Source organism: Salvia splendens, chromosome 4, assembly GCF_004379255.2.
Source record: "Salvia splendens isolate huo1 chromosome 4, SspV2, whole genome shotgun sequence".
In the NCBI taxonomy this organism is placed as follows: domain Eukaryota; kingdom Viridiplantae; phylum Streptophyta; class Magnoliopsida; order Lamiales; family Lamiaceae; genus Salvia; species Salvia splendens.
The window spans coordinates 40,527,218-40,551,845 of record NC_056035.1 but is presented as its reverse complement, the minus strand read 5'-3'; the positions used below and the strand labels follow the sequence as shown (position 1 = coordinate 40,551,845).

The 24,628-nt window shown below is 36.5% G+C and overlaps 1 protein-coding gene across 2 annotated transcripts; it reads left to right on the top strand.

Annotated features, from left to right (window-relative positions):
- Positions 1–16,653: 16,653 nt before the first annotated feature.
- On the top strand, positions 16,654–24,396 carry LOC121800089 (DNA topoisomerase 1 alpha-like). Of its 2 annotated transcripts, XM_042199649.1 has the most exons (17): positions 16,654–16,886; positions 17,020–17,105; positions 18,407–19,577; positions 19,722–19,916; positions 20,699–20,779; positions 21,544–21,603; positions 21,696–21,790; positions 21,901–22,057; positions 22,155–22,280; positions 22,437–22,517; positions 22,629–22,719; positions 22,806–22,939; positions 23,336–23,404; positions 23,480–23,569; positions 23,738–23,841; positions 23,921–24,089; positions 24,174–24,396. In XM_042199649.1, exons 3-17 carry the CDS (start codon positions 18,420–18,422, stop codon positions 24,240–24,242), a joined length of 2,679 nt encoding a protein of 892 aa, XP_042055583.1. In that variant the 5' UTR covers positions 16,654–16,886; positions 17,020–17,105; positions 18,407–18,419; the 3' UTR covers positions 24,243–24,396. The 2 variants fall into 2 exon arrangements, with proteins under 2 accessions (XP_042055583.1, XP_042055582.1); XM_042199648.1 differs by lacking the exon at positions 17,020–17,105.
- The last annotated feature ends 232 nt before the right edge of the window (positions 24,397–24,628 follow it).

Here is a 24,628-nt window from a genome sequence, read left to right as displayed (position 1 = left end):
ACTGTGTCGCAGCAATTATTTGGTGCAGATAATAGTAAAATAGCCATCTCCACAGCTTGACTCTGCATCTCTGCTCAATTCTCTTTTAGGAATTCTATTTTTTTCACCAATCTACTTGATTAATTCACGAACACAATTATTTGAAGTTTTAAAACAAACAGACAAGAAAAGAGAAAAACTCATTTTCTAGTGATTTCAGCTTCTGTAGTTGTGTGTTGTTTGTTTTTTTATGTTCTTTTTACTTGAGTGGCTCGCTAACAACAATTTGAACATTTTCTAATATTTCAAAAAAAATCCATCTCACACAATGATAATAGGCATGCCTATAAACTAACAAAGTTCATATAGAATTAAATAAATTAAAACATAAAGTGACCAAGGTCAAGTATTAATAATCATAACTTATGATATTTCAGTTATTGGGTAATGAGTTGGTCTCCTATGTAGATCGAGGGATCTGCTCGCCGACCTGACCCGACATGTTGTAATCTGACTCGTCTCTAGACTAATGCAGTTATATTATGTAAACGACATATTTAATCACAACAAAATGATACTTATTGCAAGACGTGGAACGGGTCTGGTCGGGTCAGGTGGCTCGTGGATAGACCCGTTCACATGGTGTATGTCAACATGCAAGGCGTTCGGTTTGACTTTACAAAAAATACTCCTTGTTGTATGTATCTAGTAGAGGTGAACAAAAAAATTGAAAACCGAATATTGAATCGAATCAAACCAAAATTTTGAAATTCGGTTCGGCTTTTTCGGTTTTTCAGTTCGGTTCGATTTTAAAAATGAAAAAATTTCGGTTTTTCAGTTCGGTTCGGGCGAAATAAAAAACCGAAAAACTGAATTATATTTTAAATATAATATTTTATATATAAATATTTATATATTTTATTAATTTAATACTCTATAATATATTATATTATATATATATAAGGTATTGTTAGGTTGAGATTTTTTAGCTTAATTGAGAATTGAGATACATTTTCAGCCACTCATCCACAACATTTTCGAAATGTCAACTGCAAGTAGATTATGTCAACTCAGGGGTATTATCGTCAATAGCCTGCACATCAAATGACAATAGCCTGCACATCAAATGTCAACAACTTATAGTTGACATTATATGTGTATAATTGACATGAATTGTATATGTAGTTGACATTATATGTGTGTAGTTGACATGAATTGTATATGTAGTTGAAAAAAATAAAAAAATATTTATTAAATAAAATGGACCATGAAATTATCATTCTGCCATTTCATAATTAATTAATCTAAAAATATTTTCCATGTGGAAAATTCTGGACCACTCATTTAATAAAAATGAGTGGCTGATAATGTATTTCAATTTTCAATTAGGCTAAAAAATCTCAATTGATCACAACCCTCTCTATATATATATATTCTATTAATTTTGTATTTTATATACATATATATAAAATATATATAAAGTAAAATATTATATATATATATATATGTACATATTAATTTCATTTTTTTCGGTTATTTCATAAAGTTTCAGTTTTTTCGGTTTTTCGGGTTCGGTTCAGTTTGGGTTTGTAACTAAATTCGGTTTTTCGGTTTTGGTTCGGTTTAGGCTAAAAACCGAACTGAAACCCGAATGCTCACCCCTAGTATCTAGTATTAATTTCAATGTATATACATATCTTTCAGTGAATATAGTGAATGCATTAAGATAAATGATATAATAATATGTTATGAATAACAATTTAATTAAGTCAGTTTTACAATTTATGATCTTGTGGTCCGATAATTTCTCATTTTCCTTGTAATTTACAATCATTAATCATTATCGCACATATTATGATTTATGATAAAAAAAATTAAAAGCGAAAAATGAAAAAAAAACATTGGATATTTAATTTGGTTTATTTGAACAAATGAACTTTGTAAATTGGGTTTTGACAACAACCGATTCCGTCAATGAGTCTGCTATAGTTTTACGATGATTTTTTCTTTCGGTAATATTTTCTTGCGACAATGATATTGTCGTCGGTCGAGATCCATTGATAGTTCATTGGTGATTTTGTGACAACGCTATCCATCAATAATATTTTTGCGACGCTGATATTGTCAGCAGTCGAAATTCATCGTTCATCTTATCTACTAAACTTTGAAGATTATCGACATATATTTCTGCAGGTAAACCCTGAGGTTTTTTTTTATTCAGATTTGGTATTAAAAGAAAACTGTATTAACAAACTACTCATCATACTCTCGACCCAAAATTAACAAATGAAAATCTAGGCAATTATAGGAGTAGATGAATTCATGAATGAAACATTATTTTTCGAGCTATACCTAAATTGCTAAGATAGTTTTGTAATTTTCAATCATACATATGAGATGGATGGGATACGTATGTACAATTATTGAAATGTGTGTAGTTGTCGGAGATATATCAAATCGACAAATCATATCTTTTTGTGTAATTTTTGAATTTAAAATTGTCAAAGATATTATAATTAATAAATATATTTGGGTTGGTGTTCGTGGATCATGATAATGTTTTGTAGCTGGATATCACGGTCACTTTCTTGTATGGATATTAAAATATCATATGATCAATTTTTGGTGTATTTTCACAAATAAAAAAATTTATGAAAACTGAATATCAATCAAAATTGAATCCGTTGACGTATCGACCTCTCATCAAAATGACGTTGTTTTACTTGTGACATATATGTAAAAATTATCATAAGTTTGTAGTATACGAATTTTGGAGCATTTTGAATTTCTTTGCACAATTAATTAAATAAATACACAAACTCAAACAATATTGTAATTTGAACAAAGTGAAAACCAAACAAAATTGAATAAGATCGAAATACCTCTTTGTAAAATTAGATTTCGATTAGATTCAATAGCTAAACGAAGCTCGATGAGTGAAACAAGGACAAATGCACTCCTATATTAAACAACATGCCAACTAAAACAAAACACAACAAAAATACTAAAAAAAAAGAGACACGAAGATTCATCCAACAATTAAAAAAAAGTTAAACTAAATTCTCAATTCTTTTTATCTAGTTATTTTCTATTTATATATTCCGATTAAATCATTATACAACAATTCATTAAAAGTTCGGCCGATGCTCTTCAACGGTAGAGAATAAAACTTTTTTATTATTAAAAAAAATCAAATTTTACTAATTTAAAAGAATTAGATAAATAAAATCCCTATATTATAACTCAGCCATTTTTCCGGTGTATCACTATCACGCATGTGCCAAGCATTAAGCCGAAGAGGGCGCCCTGACCTCCAACGTATGTGGTGCAAGCCACCATGCTTTTACACCGGCGACGAGTAAATACTGATTATTGCATACTTTGTCACGATCAATGTCATACTGTTCGCATATGCATAGCGAATACCCTTGTAATAATTCAAATAATAAGGTTACGTGGGCATTAGCAATGGGGCGCCCTATGCACCGCCACATCATCATTTTATCATCCTACCCTTCCAACTGCAGTGGGGCGCCCTATAAGCCGCCCTAAAGGCCGCCCTAAGCATTTTATTTATTTGAATATTTAAATAACTACAAAAATTGGAAAAAACCTTCATTTCATTTAAAATTAATACATTACAATATGAATTTTTTTAAAAAAATACGCATTCTCAACGACGGCGGTTACGGTCTCAAACTTCTCCAATCATGTCGTTCATGAGCTGAGCATGGTCTTGTTGGTTGCGCATTGAGGCCTGTCTAGATAGATTCTCATTGAAGCTCGTCGGTAATCCTCGAGCGCGGGGCGCGGTCGCCGTGCTGGAGCTAGATCCACCCTCACCATCGGCCCAATCGGTGACGCTTCCACCTCCGTGTTCGACTATCATGTTGTGCAAGATTATACACGCATACATGACATCGGCGATGACTTCCTTGAACCAGAGACACGCCGGCCTTTTCACTATTGCCCACCGTGATTGGAGCACGCCAAATGCCTGCTCCACATCCTTCCGCGCCGCCTCATGCTTTTGGGCAAATAAAACTCTCTTCTCACCCATTGGGCAGCTGATCGTCTTCATAAAAACAGGCCACCTTGGGTATATGCCATCGGCCAAGTAGTACCGCATGTGATATTGGCGCCGGTTAGCAGTGAACTCGACGGCCGGGTCGTTGCCATTGCATTGCTCGGTGAAGAGGGTGGATGAGTTGAGGACGTTGATGTCGTTGTTCGACCACGCTACACCGAAGTAAGCATGCCAGATCCAGAGCCGATGGTCAGCGACGGCTTCGAGGATCATCGTCGGGTGGCTACCCTTGTATCCACTAGTAAATTGGCCTCTCCACGCCGCCGGACAATTCTTCCACTCCCAGTACATACAGTCGATGCTCCCTAGCATCCCAGGAAAGCCGTGCGCCGTCTCGTGCATCTTCATCAGGCCCTGACAATCCACAGCAGTCGGCTTTCGCAAATATGTGTCGCTGTAAGCCTCCATAACTCCCCTACAAAATCTCTTCAGGCACTCGTGGCCAGTTGTCTCCCCGACGTGAAGGTACTCGTCGAACATGTCCGCCGTGGTGCCGTAGGCCAAATGCCGGAGTGCAACCGTGCACTTCTGCAACGGCATAAGTCCGGGTCTACCGATGCCATCTTCCTGATACTGGAAGTATTCATCTCGTGACTCCAACGTTTGGGCAATGCTGAGAAAAAGACAACGATGCATTCTAAACCGGCGGTGAAAAACAGTCGGGCCCCACCGTGGTTGCTCGGTAAAATAGTCTGCAAATAGACGTTCGTGAGCTACGGCGTGGTCGCGGCGGACAAATGTCTGACGTCGAATAGGCCTGGGGATCTGCTCCGCTGCCTCCTCCTCGCGCTGCATTTCGGCTAAGCAATCCGCCATTGCGTCATTAACGGCATCGAATAAGGCTCTAGTCAAGGTCCGACTAACACCCTCCGAGGTACTCCAGTCGTCGTCGTGGTTCATTTTTGTTTGTGAGAGATGATCGAAATATTCGTATGGAAAGTGAGAGATGAGAGAAATGTTCGTATGGAAAATAGAATGAGAAACGAGGTTTAAATAGACAAAAATTCGAAAAAAAAATTGAAAACGCGTTGCATAGTCCGCGTCGCTCACAGTGGGCGGACGATGGCGCTGACGATGCCCTATCGTCCGTGTATCGTCCGCGGACGATCTATAGGGCGCGAACGATGCATCGAGCAGCCTATCGTCCGCCCCATTGCGGATGCCCTAATCTCTCAAATTTTGTCGATGAAATGTATGACCAGTAATTCACTAGTTCTACAATTGACACATCATTCAATTCCTTTAATAAGCACGTGCATTGAAACATAATTTCCCCACAAGATTCATATCAATTCCATAATGAGATTTGTCTATTTATAAAATTTGTTTTCATACTCGTAAGTTCTGGTAGTATTATTTTTTATACTCACAATTACAATCCACGTATTTTTACATTTCATCTGAAGAGTAACGAATCTCTCGAATTAATTAGAGCATTCAATTAAAAAAAATGACATATACAAATACTTATGATAAAATAAATTTTAATTATAAAGTTTAACTAAATTTAAAATAGTGGATGACGATTGACAGGAGATAAGATAAAATATGAATGCTAGTCAAATTGAAGCACAAATTAATTTTAAAAGTAGAGAACCTAAATCTATATGTTTTGTGTATCATATTTTATTTCTACACATTACGTGCAATATTTTTTTATCACTTCTTTTCATTATTTCAAATATCTTCTTTTATTACTTTGCAATTTGGTAACTCACAATACCAAAATTATATTTTGTTTATACGAAATATTTGTGATGTAAATTTGGGCCTTTTGAATGTATGTCCACATATACATATATTTTTTTAAAATTTGAAACAAACAAAAATAAGTTTCAATCGTCTTGATAAAATCGAAACTATTCCCTCCACATATTTATTAGATAAAACTAAGGACCACGACATATATTTGGACGGGCAAGCTAAAATGTCGATATAACGAAGGAAATTAACAATATATGTAGAGTACTATTTTACTAATTTAGTAATCAAATTGCACATGAAGACGCAATTTTAATACAAAAGACGAATCTCTAATTATCACGTGTGATAAAATATTTAAAATACATTTATTTGTTTCATAGTGGAAAGAGACATGCGTTGATATATATTCATATATTGATTATGGGGTGCACTATAGTCCATAAATGAAATTCTGTTAAAAATTAAAGCAAATCTCAGCTCTTGAATCCTTAGATTGGATGGATGTGATAATAATATCTGAGCTACATTATTACACTAAAAGCGTTACATTATTAGCCGAGCTACATTATTAGACTACACAATCTACATTATTAGACAAATCCATGTTACATTATTAGCCGAGCTACATTATTAGACTACACAATCTACATTATTAGATGACACGTAACATTAATCTAACGATTACATCACAAGATCCAATGACTGTGATTTGCTTTGATTTTTGATATAATTTCAGTTATGGATATAAGCACTCTCCTATTGATTATTTTATAAATGCGTTTATATGCGTAAATTATAGGAAAACTTATATTATTATATATAGGGAATATGAAAGTATTACATTGAATTATACTTTGTACTCCATATTAAAAATAATTGTAATTGGCCAAAATGAAATTTCGCCTCTGCTATATTCTATTTTCTACTATATTCTATATTCATCTAGTGAAAAGATGTCTGCGTTGTAGACCTTCAAGGTCGAAGGATTTAAAATGATTTATTTTTCTATCAATATTTTGCACTCAGTGAATGCGATGAAAATTAATTTTATTATGTATTTAATTGATCAAATACTAATTTTATTAGTAGTAATCCAATTAGTTCATTAGGCCAGTCAAAATTCGAACATTTAGGATGTAGAATTGAAATATTTAACCCGATAAAATCACAACCCGTTCATCTCATATCTGATTAACCTGCAATACAAGTAGAATTGACCTTAAGCCAGCTGGACTGACATGATTGACGCCCCTATATATTTTAGTTATAACAATAAGCCAATAATCAATAACACTCAATTATCTAAAGCCTTTGTAATAATGGAGTGCTCATTTCAGTTGGAAGAAGCTCGGCTAGAAAGGAGTTCGGTAAGCTCGGCTTACCGAGCTGGAACTAGCCTGGAACTAGCCGAGAAGAAGAAGGCAGAAGTCGGTAAGCTCAGCGGTAAGGAAGCTCGGTAAGGAAGCTCGGTAAGGAAGCTCGGCGTTGAGCTGGAATTGAACCGAGGAAGGAGTTCGGTCTTGAACCGAGGAAGGAGTTCGGTCTTGAACCGAGAAGGAAGAAGCAACCTAGCCGAACTAGCCGTTGGAGCAGCAGTTAGTTAGCTGAGATTTAGCGGTTATTCTTCTTGCTTTCTTGATTCTTCTTGTAGTTAGTTAGTAGCAGTTGCTACTTGATTATAGAGCTTTAAATAGCTCACCGTGTATGTAGTTTAGAGTAGAGTTTAATCAATAAAGAGTTTTCCAGTTTTCTCTCCAAGATTATCATCTTCAATACTCAAAGTGTGAGTGTGTGTGTTTTCTGCATTGTGTGATCTCATACAACAGTGAGTGTGTGTGTGATCTTATTGAGTGTGTGAAAGCCTTGTGTGTGCGAATCCTAACAAGTGGCGCCGTCTGTGGGAAAGGGATATTGAAGCTGATTTGCAGAGGATCAAACGGTTTCAGAGATGGCAGCAAGGCTTGATGCAGAAAAGTTCACAGGCAAGAATGATTATGGCCTGTGGAAGATGAAGATGAAGGCGGTTTTAATTCAACAAGGCTTGGCGGCAGTTCTTGCAAAACCAGAGGAGAAAGGAAAGGCTCCAGTGCTTGATGAAAAAGCTCAGGCAAAGATGGAGGAGATGCAGCTCAAGGCACATTCTGCAGTGATTCTGTGCCTTGGAGATAAGGTCTTGAGGGAAGTTCAAGAAGCCAAGACTGCGGTGGAGATCTTGGACAAGTTAGATGAAGTTTACTTGGCCAAATCCTTGGCTAACCGGCTGTACCTCAAGAAGAGGTTGTATGCCTATAGTTTTTCTGGAGATAGGTCCATCATTGAGCAGCTAGAGGAGTTCAACAAGATCATTGATGACCTGGGATCTGTTGATGTCAAGATCTCAGATGAGGATAAGGCCATTCTCACATTGAATGCCTTGCCTAGCTCGTATGACCAGCTAAGTGATGCAATTATCTATGGAAGAGATAAACCTATCACCTATGCAGAAGTCTATTCAGCCTTGATGGCCAAAGAACTCCAGAAGACAGCCAACAGAGGCTCTGCAAGCTCCAATGTTCAAGCTGCAGAGGCCTTGAATGTGAAGAAGTTCAAGAAGCAGAACTTCAAGAAGAAGTTTGAGGGCCCTAAACCCTCAAGTTCTGATGCTCAGAAGGAAACCAGAGCTTGCTATTGGTGCAAGAAACCTGGACATTTGAAGAAAGATTGTCATGCATGGAAGAGAAAGATGGCCTCTGAGGGACACAATCAATCTGATTGTGTGGAGAGTGCTGATCCCCCGGCTCAACTCATGAATATCAGTGATAGTGGGGTCAGTCATAGGTGGATAATGGACTCGGGGTGCAGCTTCCATATGTGCCCCAATAGAAGCTGGTTTCAGATCTTCAAGAAGCATCGGGTACGGTTGTTCTTGGTAATAATCACATTTGTCAGATCAAAGGAATAGGGAAGGTAAAGCTAAGCCTACAAGATGGCTCTATAAAGATCCTAACTGGGGTGAGGTATATTCCAGAAGTAAAGAGGAACCTCATCTCATTGGGAATGCTGGAACAGAAAGGGTTCACCATATTGATGAGTCAAGGAAAATTGTTTGTGAAATCTGGAGATGCAGTGATGATGGAGGCTGACAGAGAGCATATTCTCTATTATCTGAAGGCTAAGGCTGTTGATGGAGAAAGCAATGCAGTGTCAGATGATTCCATAATGCTATGGCACAAGAGATTGGGCCACCCAGCTGAAGGAAGCTTGAAAGAACTCATCAAGAAGGGTCTGATCTCTGGAAATTTCAACAAGATGGACCCCTGTGAGCAATGTATACTTGGAAAGGCTAAGAAGGCACCCTATCCTACAGGTATTCACTCTTCTACAGCCCCTTTAGACTACATACATAGTGATCTTTGGGGGCCTTCACCGGTGTGTTCAATTGGTGGAGGAAAGTATTATCTAGCTATCATTGATGACTATACAAGGAAGTTGTGGGTATATATTCTTAAAGAAAAATCTGAAACACTCACAAAGTTCAAGATATGGTGTAAGGAGGTTGAGCTAGAGAAGGGTAGAAGTGTTAAATGCTTAAGGACAGACAATGGCCTAGAGTTCTTGTCTGCTGAGTTTGATCTGTTTTGTAAAGAGAAGGGTATGAAGAGGCACCGGACTGTTCCTGGTAATCCTCAGCAAAATGGTGTTGTGGAAAGGATGAATAGGACAATCCTAGAAAGGGTGAGGTGCCTACTTCTTGGGTCTGGTTTGAGCAGCAGATTCTGGGGTGAGGCTGTGTATACAGCAGCCTATCTCATCAATAAATGCCCATCTACTGCCCTGAAATCTGAAACTCCTGATTACATGTGGTATGGAGCTCATAGTGACTACTCAAAATACAAGGTGTTTGGGTGTGTGGCCTATGCTCATGCTAGGCAAAGTAAGCTTGAAGCTAGGGCTCTGAAATGTATCTTGCTGGGGTATCAGAGGGGTGTTAAGGGGTATAGGCTCTGGTGTATTGAGCCCGGTAAGCAGAAGGTCTTGGTGAGTAGGGATGTGGTGTTCTTGGAGGATCAGATGCCATACCTGAAAGATAAGCTCGACTCCAGTGAAGATGAGGGTGATTTCTTCAAGGTGGAGCCTGTGGGGGTTGGCCTAGGAGCAGGTGGAGTTATTGACTCAGGGAGTGAGTCTGATTCAGATAAAGAAGAGGCTCCAACTCAGGGCAACCAGGCTGGTGAGTCTATATCAGACTCTATCAGAGACTATCAGCTTGCAAGGGACAGAGTTAGAAGAGAAACAAGGCCACCAACAAAGTTCTCTGATGTTGTGTATTATGCTCTGTGTGCAGCTGAAAGTATTGATGGTGCAGATCCACTCACATATAAAGAAGCTATGCAGAGCAAAGATAGAGAAAGATGGATTGAAGCCATGAATGAGGAAATAGAGTCTTTACTCAAGAACAAAACATGGATTTTGGTGGACAAATCCAAGCTGAATACAGATGGAAAGGAGAGGAAGCTGATCAGTTGCAAGTGGTTGTTTAAAAAGAAGGTAGAGACCACTGATAAAGACAGAATCAGGTTCAAGGCAAGGCTGGTGGCTAGAGGCTTTACACAGCAGGAGGGAATCGATTTCAATGAAGTGTTTGCACCTGTTGTGAAGCACACTTCGATTAGGATTCTATTGGCTGTGGTGAATCAGCTTGACTGGGAGCTACAACAGCTTGATGTGAAGACAGCCTTCCTAAATGGAGATCTAGAGGAAACTATCTTCATGGAACAGCCAGAGGGCTATGTGAAGATTGGAGAAGAAGGCAAGGTGTGCCTGTTACAGAAAAGTCTTTATGGACTTAAGCAAAGTCCTAGACAGTGGAATAAGAAGTTTGATGCACAGATGAAGAAGATTGGCTTCTCCAAGTCAGAATATGATGATTGCATCTACATCAAGAAGGCAGGCAGGACTCCCGTTGCCTACCTATTACTCTATGTGGATGATATGCTACTTGCAGGGCCTTCTATGACAGAAATTCAGAAAGTTAAACAAGATCTGAAGTCAAGCTTTGAAATGAAGGATCTAGGAGAGTCAAGGAAGATCCTAGGCATACATATTCAGAGAGATAGAGGCTGCAAGAAGCTGTGGATGCTGCAAACTGACTATATTGAGAAAGTTTTGCAGAGATTCAAAATGGAAAATGCAAAAGCTGCATCAACTCCTCTGTCCCAGAGTTTTAAGCTATCAAAGGAACAAGCCCCTAAAACTAAGCAAGAGGCTGATGAGATGAAGGCTATCCCTTATGCTAGTGTTGTTGGGAGTATCATGTACACTATGATTTGTACAAGACCAGATTTGGCTCATGCTATCTCAGTGACTAGCAGATACATGGCAGACCCGGGGAAGGAGCATTGGAATGCTCTTAAGTGGATATTGAGGTACATGAAGTCAACTAAGGACTGGGGGATTGTGTTCAATGGCTGGGAAGGTGAATCTGAGGAGGTTGTGCAGGGCTATTGTGATGCAGACTATGCTGCAAACCTGGACAACAGAAAGTCCCAAACAGGTTATCTTTTCACCATGTTTGGAACTGTAATCAGCTGGAAGTCAGGGTTGCAAAGTGTTGTTGCTCTCTCAACAACAGAATCAGAGTATATAGCTCTCACTGCAGCTGTACAGGAGAGTTTTTGGATTCAGGGAGTGATTTCTGACTTTGGTTTTGACCAAAAGACAATGGTGATTCATTGTGACAGCAGCTCAGCTATGTGCTTGGCTAAACATCCGGGTTTTCATGAAAGGAGCAAGCACATAGACATAAAGTTGCATTTCATTAGAGATGAGATTGAAAAGGGGAGAGTGAAGGTGATTAAGATTAACACCTTGCACAATCCGGCTGACATGCTAACAAAGTCTCTAGGTAGAGACAAGTTTGATCATTGCAAGAAATTGATCAATGTTTGTGCAAGAACTGAGATGAGCCCTCAGGTGGAGAATTGTAATAATGGAGTGCTCATTTCAGTTGGAAGAAGCTCGGCTAGAAAGGAGTTCGGTAAGCTCGGCTTACCGAGCTGGAACTAGCCTGGAACTAGCCGAGAAGAAGAAGGCAGAAGTCGGTAAGCTCAGCGGTAAGGAAGCTCGGTAAGGAAGCTCGGTAAGGAAGCTCGGCGTTGAGCTGGAATTGAACCGAGGAAGGAGTTCGGTCTTGAACCGAGGAAGGAGTTCGGTCTTGAACCGAGAAGGAAGAAGCAACCTAGCCGAACTAGCCGTTGGAGCAGCAGTTAGTTAGCTGAGATTTAGCGGTTATTATTCTTGCTTTCTTGATTCTTCTTGTAGTTAGTTAGTAGCAGTTGCTACTTGATTATAGAGCTTTAAATAGCTCACCGTGTATGTAGTTTAGAGTAGAGTTTAATCAATAAAGAGTTTTCCAGTTTTCTCTCCAAGATTATCATCTTCAATACTCAAAGTGTGAATGTGTGTGTTTTCTGCATTGTGTGATCTCATACAACAGTGAGTGTGTGTGTGATCTTATTGAGTGTGTGAAAGCCTTGTGTGTGCGAATCCTAACAGCCTTGATTGATTTTTTATGAAAATTTTTATGACTAACCTTGCGGTTGATAAGAGATAAGATTTATGAAATAATTGTGTTTGGCATTATAACTTTTGTGCTACTGTTATTCTTCACTTCATATTGCTTTTCCTTTATTCATTTATTTTTCATAAAACAATTAAGGAGCGGTTTAAATAATTAGAAACATAAAACAAAATTAATGAAAATAAAATAGACAGCTCGAAATTTAAGATAAATATTACTCCCTAAATTTGTCTCATTTTTCCATTTTCGTCCGTCCCACAAAATTTGTCTTATTTCACTTTTTACCATTTTTATAGTGGACCTCATATTCAACTAACTCATTCCTACTCACATTTATTATAAAACTAGTACTCCGTATATAAAAATAGGATCCTCATTCCACTAACTTTTTCAACTCATTTTTAATTACATTTCTTAAAACTCGTGCTGGATTAAAGTAGGACAATATTTGGAGGACGGAGGGAGTAATTATGTAAGAAAATTTAATAGTATAAACTTAATTTAAAGTGCTAGTAGTAAGTGAGGCATGTTCTCTTAAATGCATGATTATGTGTTGTTAATGTGAAAAGATGTGAAAGTTGGACTTTGGATGAACATTTTCATGTCCTAGCTAATCACAAACATATCTTATTTAAAATGCTTCACTACTTTTGAGATTATATCTTATAGTCATAAGAAAAGGTGGAAATGAAAAGAAAGGAAGGGCGTAGTTGAGATTTATATGTATAGTCTAAATTGAATTTACATTTGAACAAGCACATCAAATATAGATGTACTATTGAATTATGATTCCACTCTATATCTTGTGCAGTGATTAGTAGTATGTATGAAAAAGACATCCATTTCTTCATCACCTTTATATAGTAGCTTGAGCATTCTTTAACAAATTGTGTAAGATTAAAACTCAAATTATTATTTTATTTATTTAAAATTATAAAGAAAATCAACTAATGGAACCTGAGGTCTATAACATGAAATATTGTCACCTCAAAAAATAACCAGCATGTGTGGCAATTGTGGGCATTATTTGCACATGCATTGCTTGTCTTAATTTGTGTTGTTGTCAATATTTTTGTCTTAATCTTTAATATATTGTAGTACCTTCTTATTGACGATGACATCAAGTTACTTCTCATTTTAAGAAAATGAATAATTAAATGGAAAAGTTTTAATCGAAGGGGAAATAATTATAAATTGCGTAGTATTTTTTTTTAAATAATCAAATGCTTAAACCAGAGTCGCATAAATAGAGCATATGTCGCTAGTTGGATTCCAACATCAATGTAACACTTGTTATTGGGTTATCAATAAATCAAATAAGTGACATAAAGCCACAGTTTAGTAAACTTTATGCATTTGTTCGCAAACCATTTTAGTGTCATTTATTCTATTTCCTTTCTTTAATATAATAAGATATGTAGCCGTCATTTTGAACTTGGTGGTTACAAGAATATAATTATACGAGAAAATTTATTAAAATATAGAGCATGCATAATTATTTGTTATACCAACCGCTTTGCCCATAAGCCATAACCAAACCAATATTTATTTTATTTTATTTATAAGAATGCTCAAGCTACTTAGATAAAGGTAGTGAACAAAAATTTAACAAGACTATTGATAAGATCCCATAAAAAAACACAATCACTAATAAAGATAAAAACAACTTCGTACAAGTCCTAACAGAGATAAGGAGCGATAAAGTCAGAAGCGCAAAGCGAAACCATAGTAATTTATTTTATACAAACAATTATGGAAGAGCCATGAATGTGGAGTTTAATATAAAAAACAGGATTTATCGCCTAATTATAAACGGTTGTAAATTACCGATGGATTATTGACAAAGATAATCTTCATAGGCATCAAGATATTTTAATGATGTTTGCCACTATACACTAGGTTCTCAGTTCCATAAGATTTTATCTTCTTGTTTGTGACCACAACAATAGCAACAAGATTATTTATTATTGGAGAAGATAATTAAATTATATGGCTGCCTTAACTCTTAGGTTGATGCAAGACTTACAAGCATAGTGACACACACATATATACAAAATACACATGTGTATTAATAAATGCAATTCCTTTGTTGTTCTCTTGAAATTGCAAGTTGTCTTCGTCAATGGATCATATATATTGCGTTCTAAATTGCCATATTTTAATTGATGGCTTTCGTTAGTTTATAGAGTCCCGAGTTACATCCAAATTAAACCAACAACCCGTATTAACAAAATAAAATATAAATAATATAAAAGGAAAACATTCCACCCCTTCTAATACATAAGCTGTCAAATTGCATACTCCATTTGAAAAGTCTCAAAGTAAAACAGAGTTCGTTGTCAATGACAGATCTAGGTGGAGTTGGAGTCGAATGATCCCACAAGCAGTCCATGAGGCTGAAATACACCATTAAATTTATCCATTAGAGTTACCACTGGTCCCAACTTCTATTATTCAACTGTCGTCCATTAGAAAAACATTAGACACCCGACACCTCGTTCTTAGGTAGTTGAAGTGTTTTTAGCATGGAAATGCTTTATATTGGGCAGGAAAAGTATGTTTTTGGAGGGATTTTTCATGCAAACTACTTTGTCCCGGACTACTTGCACTTATTTTCTTTCTGGGCGTCCCAAGTTATTTGCACTCTTTCCATTTTTAGTAAAAATTATCACCTACAGCCGCAATTGTTGACTTTGCTATACACTCATTCCTTAATCTCCTTGCCGAAAAGGAAATGTGCGAGTGGTCCGGGACGGAGGGAGTACTAGATTAGTTAGAACTTGGAATTTTCAAGTATGGTCTTTTTTTATTGTGTGGTTTAATGTAATGATTCTTTAAAGGACATCACGCAATCATCCAATCGTCGAGCTTAGGCTTTATTAATTTAGAATGAACAACCAATTTGTTAAAAGTCTTATTTTTGTCATTGATAAAGGTACATGGGCTCTTTAATCTATGAGTTCACATTTCAATCACACGTATATAATCGATAATTGGGGTCGTTATTTACTTTTGACCTCTTATCTAGTCTCTAACACCATTCCATTCACACCTTAATTATAAGGAATTAATTAAAAAATTTTGCTTATGTGTATATGCTACACATGTAAAAAAGGGAAATTCTAACGAGAAAGAGAAGCAAAATCATATAACAGGAATTATAAGCAAGAAAAAAAAACAGTTAAATAGGAGAATTGATGGTGACGAAAACGACATAACATAAAACATATGGTAAAAAAGATGGAAAGGAAGAAAGGAGACGCAATATCTTTTTACATAATAAATAACTATAGTGATACTCAGGTGGCAATAAATTTTATTACATTTTGATATATTTTATATGATGTTTGATCTAAGAATTGAATCACGTTTTCAACAATTAAAATTTTGCTTGCCTAGTATTGATGAAATGAATAAAGATTAATCATGCACGTGTGAAAGACTTATAAGTTTACCAAAATAAGCAGAATTATGGGGCAAACTAGTTTAAGCATGATTAGTAAAATATAATTGGGCTTAATTGTAGCTGTGGGCCCAAGAAAGAAGAAAACGAAGTGGACTATAGATGGGCTTTATCTAAAGTGAAGATTTCACCTTTTCTCTTTTAGGAGTGTCTGTCTTTATAAATTTATGAAATAGTTTCAACTTTCAAACATCATTTAGGAACTATATTTCGATTATATACTGCAGTAATATAATTATATATATCTAAATTTATACACTGTCCCATTTTAGTACATATATATAAAAATTGACTTTAAGGTAATTGCGAAAAAGTACCACTCCCAAATATTTTAAAACGCTGAGATAAAATCGAATATTTTGGCACTATAAAAATAAGACTTGGGAGTAGGAAATAAAGCTTCTATTGAAAAGTAATTATTTGATACCAAAAAAACATTTGAATTTCTAATTATTTGATTATATGTTTTTTTTCTATTTCTTTTCTACACTACAGGTGACACACACTGCACACATAAAATCATGCACTGCATTCATATAAAACCCATCTCGGTCATCTTTCCAAATCTTTTTTTGGCCATTTTTTTTTTCTGTTTTTTCATTTATAAATTTTATAGTTTAAATTAACGTATTGTTTTACTTGCACCAACTATTTAATGTACCAAACAAACGATTTAAAATAAAAGAGAACATTAACACTGTATTTAATTAAATAAAATTGGATAAAGTGGATGGATAAAATTTCGATATTATCTGACTTCAATCAGTCAAACCCGTCGAATTACACGGGTCGGGACCCGTAAACCAAACCCAGAAATCACAATAGAAAAAAAAAGAAAAATTAAAATAGAAGGAAATTGGAAATTGTATGCCTCTTAACAGTAAACACCTCACGCCGCATCCATTCCCCTCACTCGCCATACCCTCGTTTCCCACCTCCGGCTCACCGGAGTCTTCTCGCCGCCGGCAAATTCGCCGCCCTGCCTCCGCCGTCGTTTTTTTTCAAGACTCGTGCGCCTCGAGAATAAGCGCCCCTTATACAATTTGAATTCCGTTACAAAATACTGATTGGGCGCGTCTCCGAATTTGGGGAAGGTAGAAACTCAATTTCTAATTTTGGTTCACTCTGGGTGATTCGTTTCGTTGGAAAAGTTAGCTATTTGATGTTTATCATGCTGATTGTTGATTATTTTGTGGGATATAGTCTAATTTACCGTTTTGGCATTAGGGATTTTGGCGTATGATGGTTCCGTTTGGGGGCGTTGTCATTGACTCATTGTTATGGTGTATATGCATGTAATTGATTGTTGGATGGTGAGCTAGGAATGTAATAGCTGGATTGAAAGTTAATTGAAATGTTTCTTTCATTGAAAATGCATTTTCGTATTAGAGAGCTGGTTCTTAATGGTGATTTTAGTCGACAATTATCAGTTTTGCTTAATTCAGGTGATAACACTTCCTTCATTTTCTAGGTAATGCGGGTATTGCATTTCTGTTAACTAGGGAAAAACCATATTGCTGAAATTGGGGCTGCTAGACCCAAGTTAATGTAGAATCAGTTAACCAAAATGTCTACTATCTTAACACGCTGATCATCTGAGGCAAGACAGAACCACATACCTGTCATTATGGAAGAGTTGGATTCTTTCCTCGTCTAGTCGTCTAGAACAGTTATTATAGATTGAGATGTGCGTATGCCTAAAATTTAAGATCACACATAGGGTCTTTCTATCCAGTTAGAGGGTATTTACTTTCATGGATGGGATGGATAGATATATAAATATAAGCTGATTCCCCACACACTATAATGGATTGATTTATTTTAAGCTTGTTTTATCATACTATAATCCTTGTAATATTCACACGTATCGACATTCTAATCCTTCATCTAAAGTAAGTTTTCCCTTAATGCTTTGGAGGCTGAGGATTTCGGGTCGGGTTTGGGTGAGATGGTGGTTGTGGATCGAAAAAGTTAAGTTTTGGTGAAAAAATGTTTGAGGTTCTTTTTTGTCTTAATATCTAATTCATTCACTTGGGGATACATTTACTCGCAAGACATTATAAATTTGAATTGCTAACCTTGACTCCATTTGCAGCAAGACTAGTGATCAGTTGACTTGATTTTATCCTTCAGCATTACATGTATAACTTTAGATAAATTACATATATGGAACGAACCAAACTACTTTGAAGAGATAAGCTAATGTTTATCTATACTGAATCTAAAAGTACATGCGCATCCAGTTATTTTTCAAATTTATGGTGCATCTTGTAATTGCTGGTTGTTTGCGAGTTGCAAATGTAATTTTTTCTTCCGAAACATTGACAAAGAGCCATTTTTGTCGAATAAGTTATTTCTTAGACCAATGTATCTGCGTGCTTAAGTTGAGAGATTAAACTTTTATGTAGCATTCATCAGTGGAATAAGAATGAAATTTTCACAAAGAAGCAACTTTTCAGTTTTACTCATGGCTTTAACTTAAAACCACTTGCTTCGTAGGTTGAACTGTAAAATTGCAAGTCTAATTTCCACTTCTGTTAAAATTTATTAGTGTACATAAATGATCTGGAGAATTGCTATATAGCTGTTAACAATAGCATTGGTGTATTCATAGGTAATAGCCACTAATGGCTGTTGAGGCATGTAACAAGCAAAAGGTAATGGCGGATGATATGGATGACGATGATGTACCGTTAGTTTTCAAGAGGAGTAGCTCTTCTTCAAAGCCAAACCAATCAAACTCGGAAATTAAAAAATCAATACCTCAGAAACATGATCAACAGCTAGGGAGGTCGCCTGCATCATATGCACGCCCACAAAATGGTCAGAATAACTTTGTTCAAAGGAGTAAGATGGTCCCTTCTTCCAGGACACCTCCTGATAGATCTCCTCTGATGAGCCCAAAATTATCTAATTCTCCTACCAAGGGATTGGCATTAAAGCCTACAATCGTGGATTTTAAACCTTCCACTTCAAAGGCCGGTGAGTTAAACTCCGAAAAGCGTCAGATTAAAGGTGAGAATTCTTTGAATGAATCCACTAGTAGACCAAAGGAGGAATCAGAAGATTCTGAAGATGATAAACCACTTAGTGCCAGGCTTCATGCTGGGCGATCAAAGTTCAACTCTGGAAATGCCAACAAAGGTGCCAATGTTTCAAATTTTGGTCAAACTTCAAAGATCCCCAAATCAGAAGATTCAGATGATGAAATACCTTTGTCTTCTAAGTTTCGAGTGAAGGCTGTTGCTGGGGGTTCAACCAACAGGTTTTCTACTAGTGATAAAAAACCTTTGTTGGCCGAATGTGGACAAAATGGTTCAGCATCAACGGATAGGAAACCTTCCGCTGTTTTGAAGAAGAGAAATGTAGATAGTGAAAAACCTACGGATTCATCTTTAAAAAGGCCTAAACTAAGTGAGACATCTACACTTCATAAAAATAAAGAATCGTCCGTTAAAGCTGAAATGGAGGAAGAAGATGAGGAAGATCATATTCCCATATCACAGAGAATAAAGAAGACAGCTGTTGCGGAGAAGAAATCAGCACAAGTCAAAAAATTTACTAAACCTACAACTCCAATATCAAAGTTTAATCAAAAACCAAAAAAGTTCATTAAAAACTCAAAGTATTCTGAGTCATCAAAGGTTCATCCTAGTTCTGGTGATGGGCAGAAGTGGACCACTTTGGTCCATAATGGTGTGATTTTTCCGCCACCATACAAGCCTCATGGTGTCAAGATGCTCTATAAAGGGAAGCCTGTTGACTTAACTTCAGAACAGGAAGAGGTGATGCTCTCTCTCTCTTTTACCCACTCACACATCTATTTGGTGCATCTATGCTTATGGCACCCCTCCCCCTGTAATTGTTACTTGTAGAGTTGATTATATTGTTTGGAATTATATCGAAATCTTCATTTCTTCTACTTGAAGGTGGCAACAATGTTTGCGGTGATGCTTGGTACTGAGTATATGGATAAGCCTAAGTTCAAAGAGAACTTCATGGATGACTGGCGGAAGATTTTGGGGAAAAATCACATTATTCAGAGCTTAGAACACTGTGATTTCACTCCAATATATGATTGGCATCTGAGTGAAAAGGAGAAAAAGAAACAGATGACAACGGAGGTGTGCTTGGTTACCTTTTGAAGATTTCTTCTGTCATGTGATGTAGTCAATATCAAGCCTACCTGGTTCTATGCTTTATTTGTTTCTTGATATTCGTGTCTAATGTGCTATTAACTTGGCCGCCACAAACAGTGTCATTCGCTTGTTATCTCTTCCTTAATATAACTGTTTATACAAATTTCTTTTCTACAAAGAAAATAACACATTTAAAGCAAGATGAAACTTTACATGATCATGTTAGGTTCTTGATCTTTTTTTTTGGTGTTCAGTTGATGTTTCAAATGAAGATATTTGTAGGTGTACTTAAGACTGTCATATTGAAAGAATGGGCGAGTCTTTTTGGTCAAGATTTCCACATGGTGTAGTTGTGTTATAAGCTCAGGATAATATTAGATAAATGATTTTTGCTAGGTTCTTGCCCCTTGTTCAGTTTTCAGCATGTAGTAAATGTGATTGTTTGTGGTGAAAAATATTGATTTCCTTCAAGCTTGACACTGTAAATGATGTGATGTCTCATCATGATCATGTGCTAGCAATCTCGTTCTGTCAAGTGTTACTTTGTTTAGTAGGTAATTTTTCAGTTAATAGCATTAGGACCAGAAGCCGCGGGAACCTGAGAATCTAATGAAATTGTTAACTGAAAGTCTGAAATAAAAGGAGAATGAAATCAACCTGTTTATAAGTTCCCTGCCATAGGGCTCTGTGTGTGTGGCTCAAATGTAACTAATTACCTCTTCATATGTGAATGTCTTCATCACTTATCTTTCATTTACGCTGGGCAGGAGAAGAAAGCTTTGAAGGAGGAGAAACTTCAGCAAGAGGAAAAATATATGTGGGCCATTCTTGATGGTGTGAAAGAGAAGGTATAATTGTCTTCTTGATCTATGCTCGCTCTCTTTCCAACCTTCATATCACAAATAGTTAAAGATCTATGCTTTTCTCTTTCAACATTATCCAAATATCAAGGAGTAGAAGCTGAGGTGCGACTTTCAGCTTGATCCCTTCTTGTACTTTTTTGTAGTTCACTAAAAAGTCGAATACTCAAAGGAAGAAGGGAAAATGGGCTTGTTTCTACTATTATAATGTGGTCAATCAAAAATTAGAAAGACACTTTGTCACAACCTTTATGAGATGAAATAGCAAATGTGCTTGTTTCCTTGGATGCATCAATACTTAGATGTTGCAGGTGTAGAACTAACCATTCATTTTCATTCTTCATGAAATATACTAGAACTCTTTGCATGTGTCGTTTGTTTCTTGTGATTTGTGAATCTCTTAGCAACCCATACAAATACAACCATGCTGACTGGAGGCTGTAGAATCTTCTTAATGATTCCTTAACTCTCACTGTTGCCATACTGTTGGAATAAGAAACGTTGAACATATTGCATGACTATTTTATTTTTCTACTGGATTACAACTATAGCTATTCCTTGAAATTAAAGATTGTCAGTATTATGAAATTAAATTTTTGCTAATGCAGCTTCTGAAATTTTTATTCATGTTATATGGGAAGTTAATCATTGTAAAATTAGTTCTCTGGATCTAAATTGCTAGGAAAAGATTGGTTTCCTGCCATTATGTGCTCATCTTTTGATACGGAGCTGATTTCATGTGCCATTTACAGGTTGGAAACTTTAGAGTTGAACCACCTGGATTGTTCCGCGGCCGGGGTGAGCACCCAAAGGTGCATAGAAGTCTTCCTTCTAGCAATAAAACATTGTTGAACGTAGAAATTTAAGCTTTTACTGAATTTTTTTTAATTGATGGTCAATACAGATGGGGAAGCTGAAAAGACGAATTCAACCAAGTGACATAACTATCAATATTGGAAAGGATGCTCCAATTCCTGAGTGCCCTATCCCTGGACAAAGGTTCTTCCCATGACTCCTTTTTCTCAAAATACCACAAAGAATGAACAGTGTTTCAGCTTCAAGTGTGAATGTTTCTAAAATTAATACTCTATGAACTTCGTGACCGGCAGCTGGAAAGAGATAAGGCATGACAACACAGTGACATGGTTGGCCTTTTGGAATGACCCCATTAATCCGAAGGAATTCAAATATGTTTTTCTTGCCGCAAGTAGTACCTTGAAAGGACAAAGTGACAAAGAGAAGTACGAGAAGGCCAGGCTATTAAAGGTTATTCAGATAAACTTATACTCCAATTTCTTACTGTCATTTGTGTTGGTTGTGAAGATTGTTGTACTAATTGTTTGCATGTTGTGTTCGAATGAAGGACTATATACAAGGTATCCGAGCAGCATATACCAAAGACTTTACAAGCAAAGACCCTACTAAGAAGCAGATAGCAGTAGCTACGTATCTTATTGACAAACTAGCTCTTAGGGCAGGCAATGAGAAGGTATAAGTGCAAGAGGTTCTTCTGTTTTATCATTCTTTAAATTTCTGTCTTGTCATGATGTCTTTTGTTATGTTCAAGCTTTGCACTGACTTTCTGGAATTCCTGCATGCTTTTTAATTGAGGATTATACAGTTTTTAATATCTTTTTCATTGTAGGATGATGATGAAGCTGATACAGTAGGTTGCTGTACGTTAAAAGTTGAAAATGTGGAACCAGTGCCTCCAAATATCTTGAAGGTCCAATAATTTCGTCTTTGATATAACTGTTTTATATTAACGCTGGAATGCTTACTATCTCAACCTCAAAGTTTGAAGTTGAATTAACAAAGTGAAGTCCTATACGTGCAGTTTGATTTCCTTGGTAAAGATTCTATAAGGTATCAGAATGAAGTCGAGGTTGAAGTTGCTGTTTTCAGGGCAATCCAAGAGTTTCGAAATAGTCAGTAACCGATGCACTACAATAATATGCATGTCATTCTGGTTTCTTATTGGTATATACTTACATGTATATTGTGTCATGTCCAGAGAAAAAAGGCGGAGATGATATATTTGACAAACTTGATACTAGTAAACTGAATGCTCATCTAAAGGAATTGATGCCTGGTCTCACTGCTAAGGTCTTCCGTACATACAATGCATCTATTACATTGGATGACATGGTAAGATACAGAATTTGAGACTTCTTTCTGTGGAATATTTGTTCATTGAGAAGTATCGTTTATGTGTAGCAAGTCTAGTTATTCTCCTGCCCATGCTGCGGGCATGGGAATGGGTCTCAAGTGAAATAAGGGCAGACGATTCTTTTGAGTGACCTAAAAGATATTATTGTACTAAAATATCTGTGTTCAAGAATTTTCAAAACATTCAAGTCATTTTGAGTTCTAGCCAAAAAATTTACTGAAAAAGTAATAGCATTACCTTAAAAAAGCTGATGGTGTCTAGTTTTATATTGCTTGATTCATGTGTAATGAAACCTCAGCCTATGTTTGTACTTAATACTGAATTCTTCTCTTTATACATGGTAATAACTTAATGCATGGATCCCTTTCATACAGTTGAGCAAGGAAACAAAAGGTGGAGAAGTTGCCGAGAAAATTGTTGTTTATAACCACGCAAACAAGGAGGCAAGGCTGTCAATTCCGATGATCCTTTTTGGTGAACTTCTATTCATTGTCTAATTTTCTACATTTCTTACTCAGGTTGCCATCATTTGTAATCATCAACGGACTGTCTCGAAGTCCCACAGCGCACAGATGACTCGCTTGAATGAAAAGATAGACGAACTAAAGGTAATGCGATCAATCTATAACTGAGGCTGCATCTCTGGATTTGGCTTCCTGTGTTTGGAATTTTGGATGGTGTCCCTTTTTTTCCCTTCTTGTTTTGCCTTCTGGTGCATGCTCGAATTTATATTTTACTCAGTTGCTAGCATGCCTTACTCTTTATACTTTTTTCAGAACGTTTTGGAAGAATTGAGGACAGATTTGGCTAGGGCCAAAAAGGGGAAGCCCCCCTTGAAGGGTTCTGATGGGAAGACGAAGAGGAATCTAAATCCTGATGCGTAAGTAACTCACTTGTTTGGTGGGCGAGTTATCCAGATTAGTTATCTACATGTATCTTATGATGTTACTGCTGTACAGATTGGAGAAAAAGATATCTCAAACATTAGCAAAGATTGAAAAAATGGAAAGAGATAAGGATACGAAAGAGGATCTAAAGACTGTAGCATTGGGAACGTCAAAGATCAACTATCTTGATCCTAGGATCACTGTTGCATGGTGCAAACGCCACGAAGTTCCTATCGAGAAGGTGAGCTTGGCACTGCTGACATAGAGCTATTTTTCATCTTATGCGTTAATAATGGTGGGTTTTGTTTCGTTTCGTTTGGTGCAGATATTTAACAAGTCTCTACTGGCGAAATTCGCGTGGGCAATGGACGTCGAGCCAAGTTTCAGATTCTAAATTTTGTTAGGTGTATTCCATAAGCCCCTAGAGAGAGAGAATTAACAAGCATCTGTGACAAGTGAACTTTGTTTATTACTGCTGAAAATTAATTTCACTGTGTGATCTCAATGAAATTGAGGGACCATAGCTCCCATCTTTGAGTTCTTTTTTATAATTGAATTCAAGAAATTCAGCTGTTAGTTTAGGCTCTCTTAGTTTTCGATTTCATTACTATAATCTTAAATGAGGTGAGACTGTTTCCCACTTTGTCATTGCTCATAAACATTATGGATCTTTGTTTTCTTGAATTGTGTGGGTAATAACAAGAAGTTGTGACATTCTAAGATTTTATGACTTACATTTATGTAATTTGTAATTATATATACATGACTCAGGAATGTTAT

Coding starts and splice junctions, on each gene's coding strand:
- LOC121800089 (XM_042199648.1), top strand. CDS start 18,420: ATGGCTGTTGAGGCATGTAACAAGCAAAAGGTAATGGCGGATGATATG. Junction 19,578..19,721: donor TAACTTCAGAACAGGAAGAG/GTGATGCTCTCT, acceptor TTCTACTTGAAG/GTGGCAACAATGTTTGCGGT. Junction 21,791..21,900: donor TGCCCTATCCCTGGACAAAG/GTTCTTCCCATG, acceptor CGTGACCGGCAG/CTGGAAAGAGATAAGGCATG.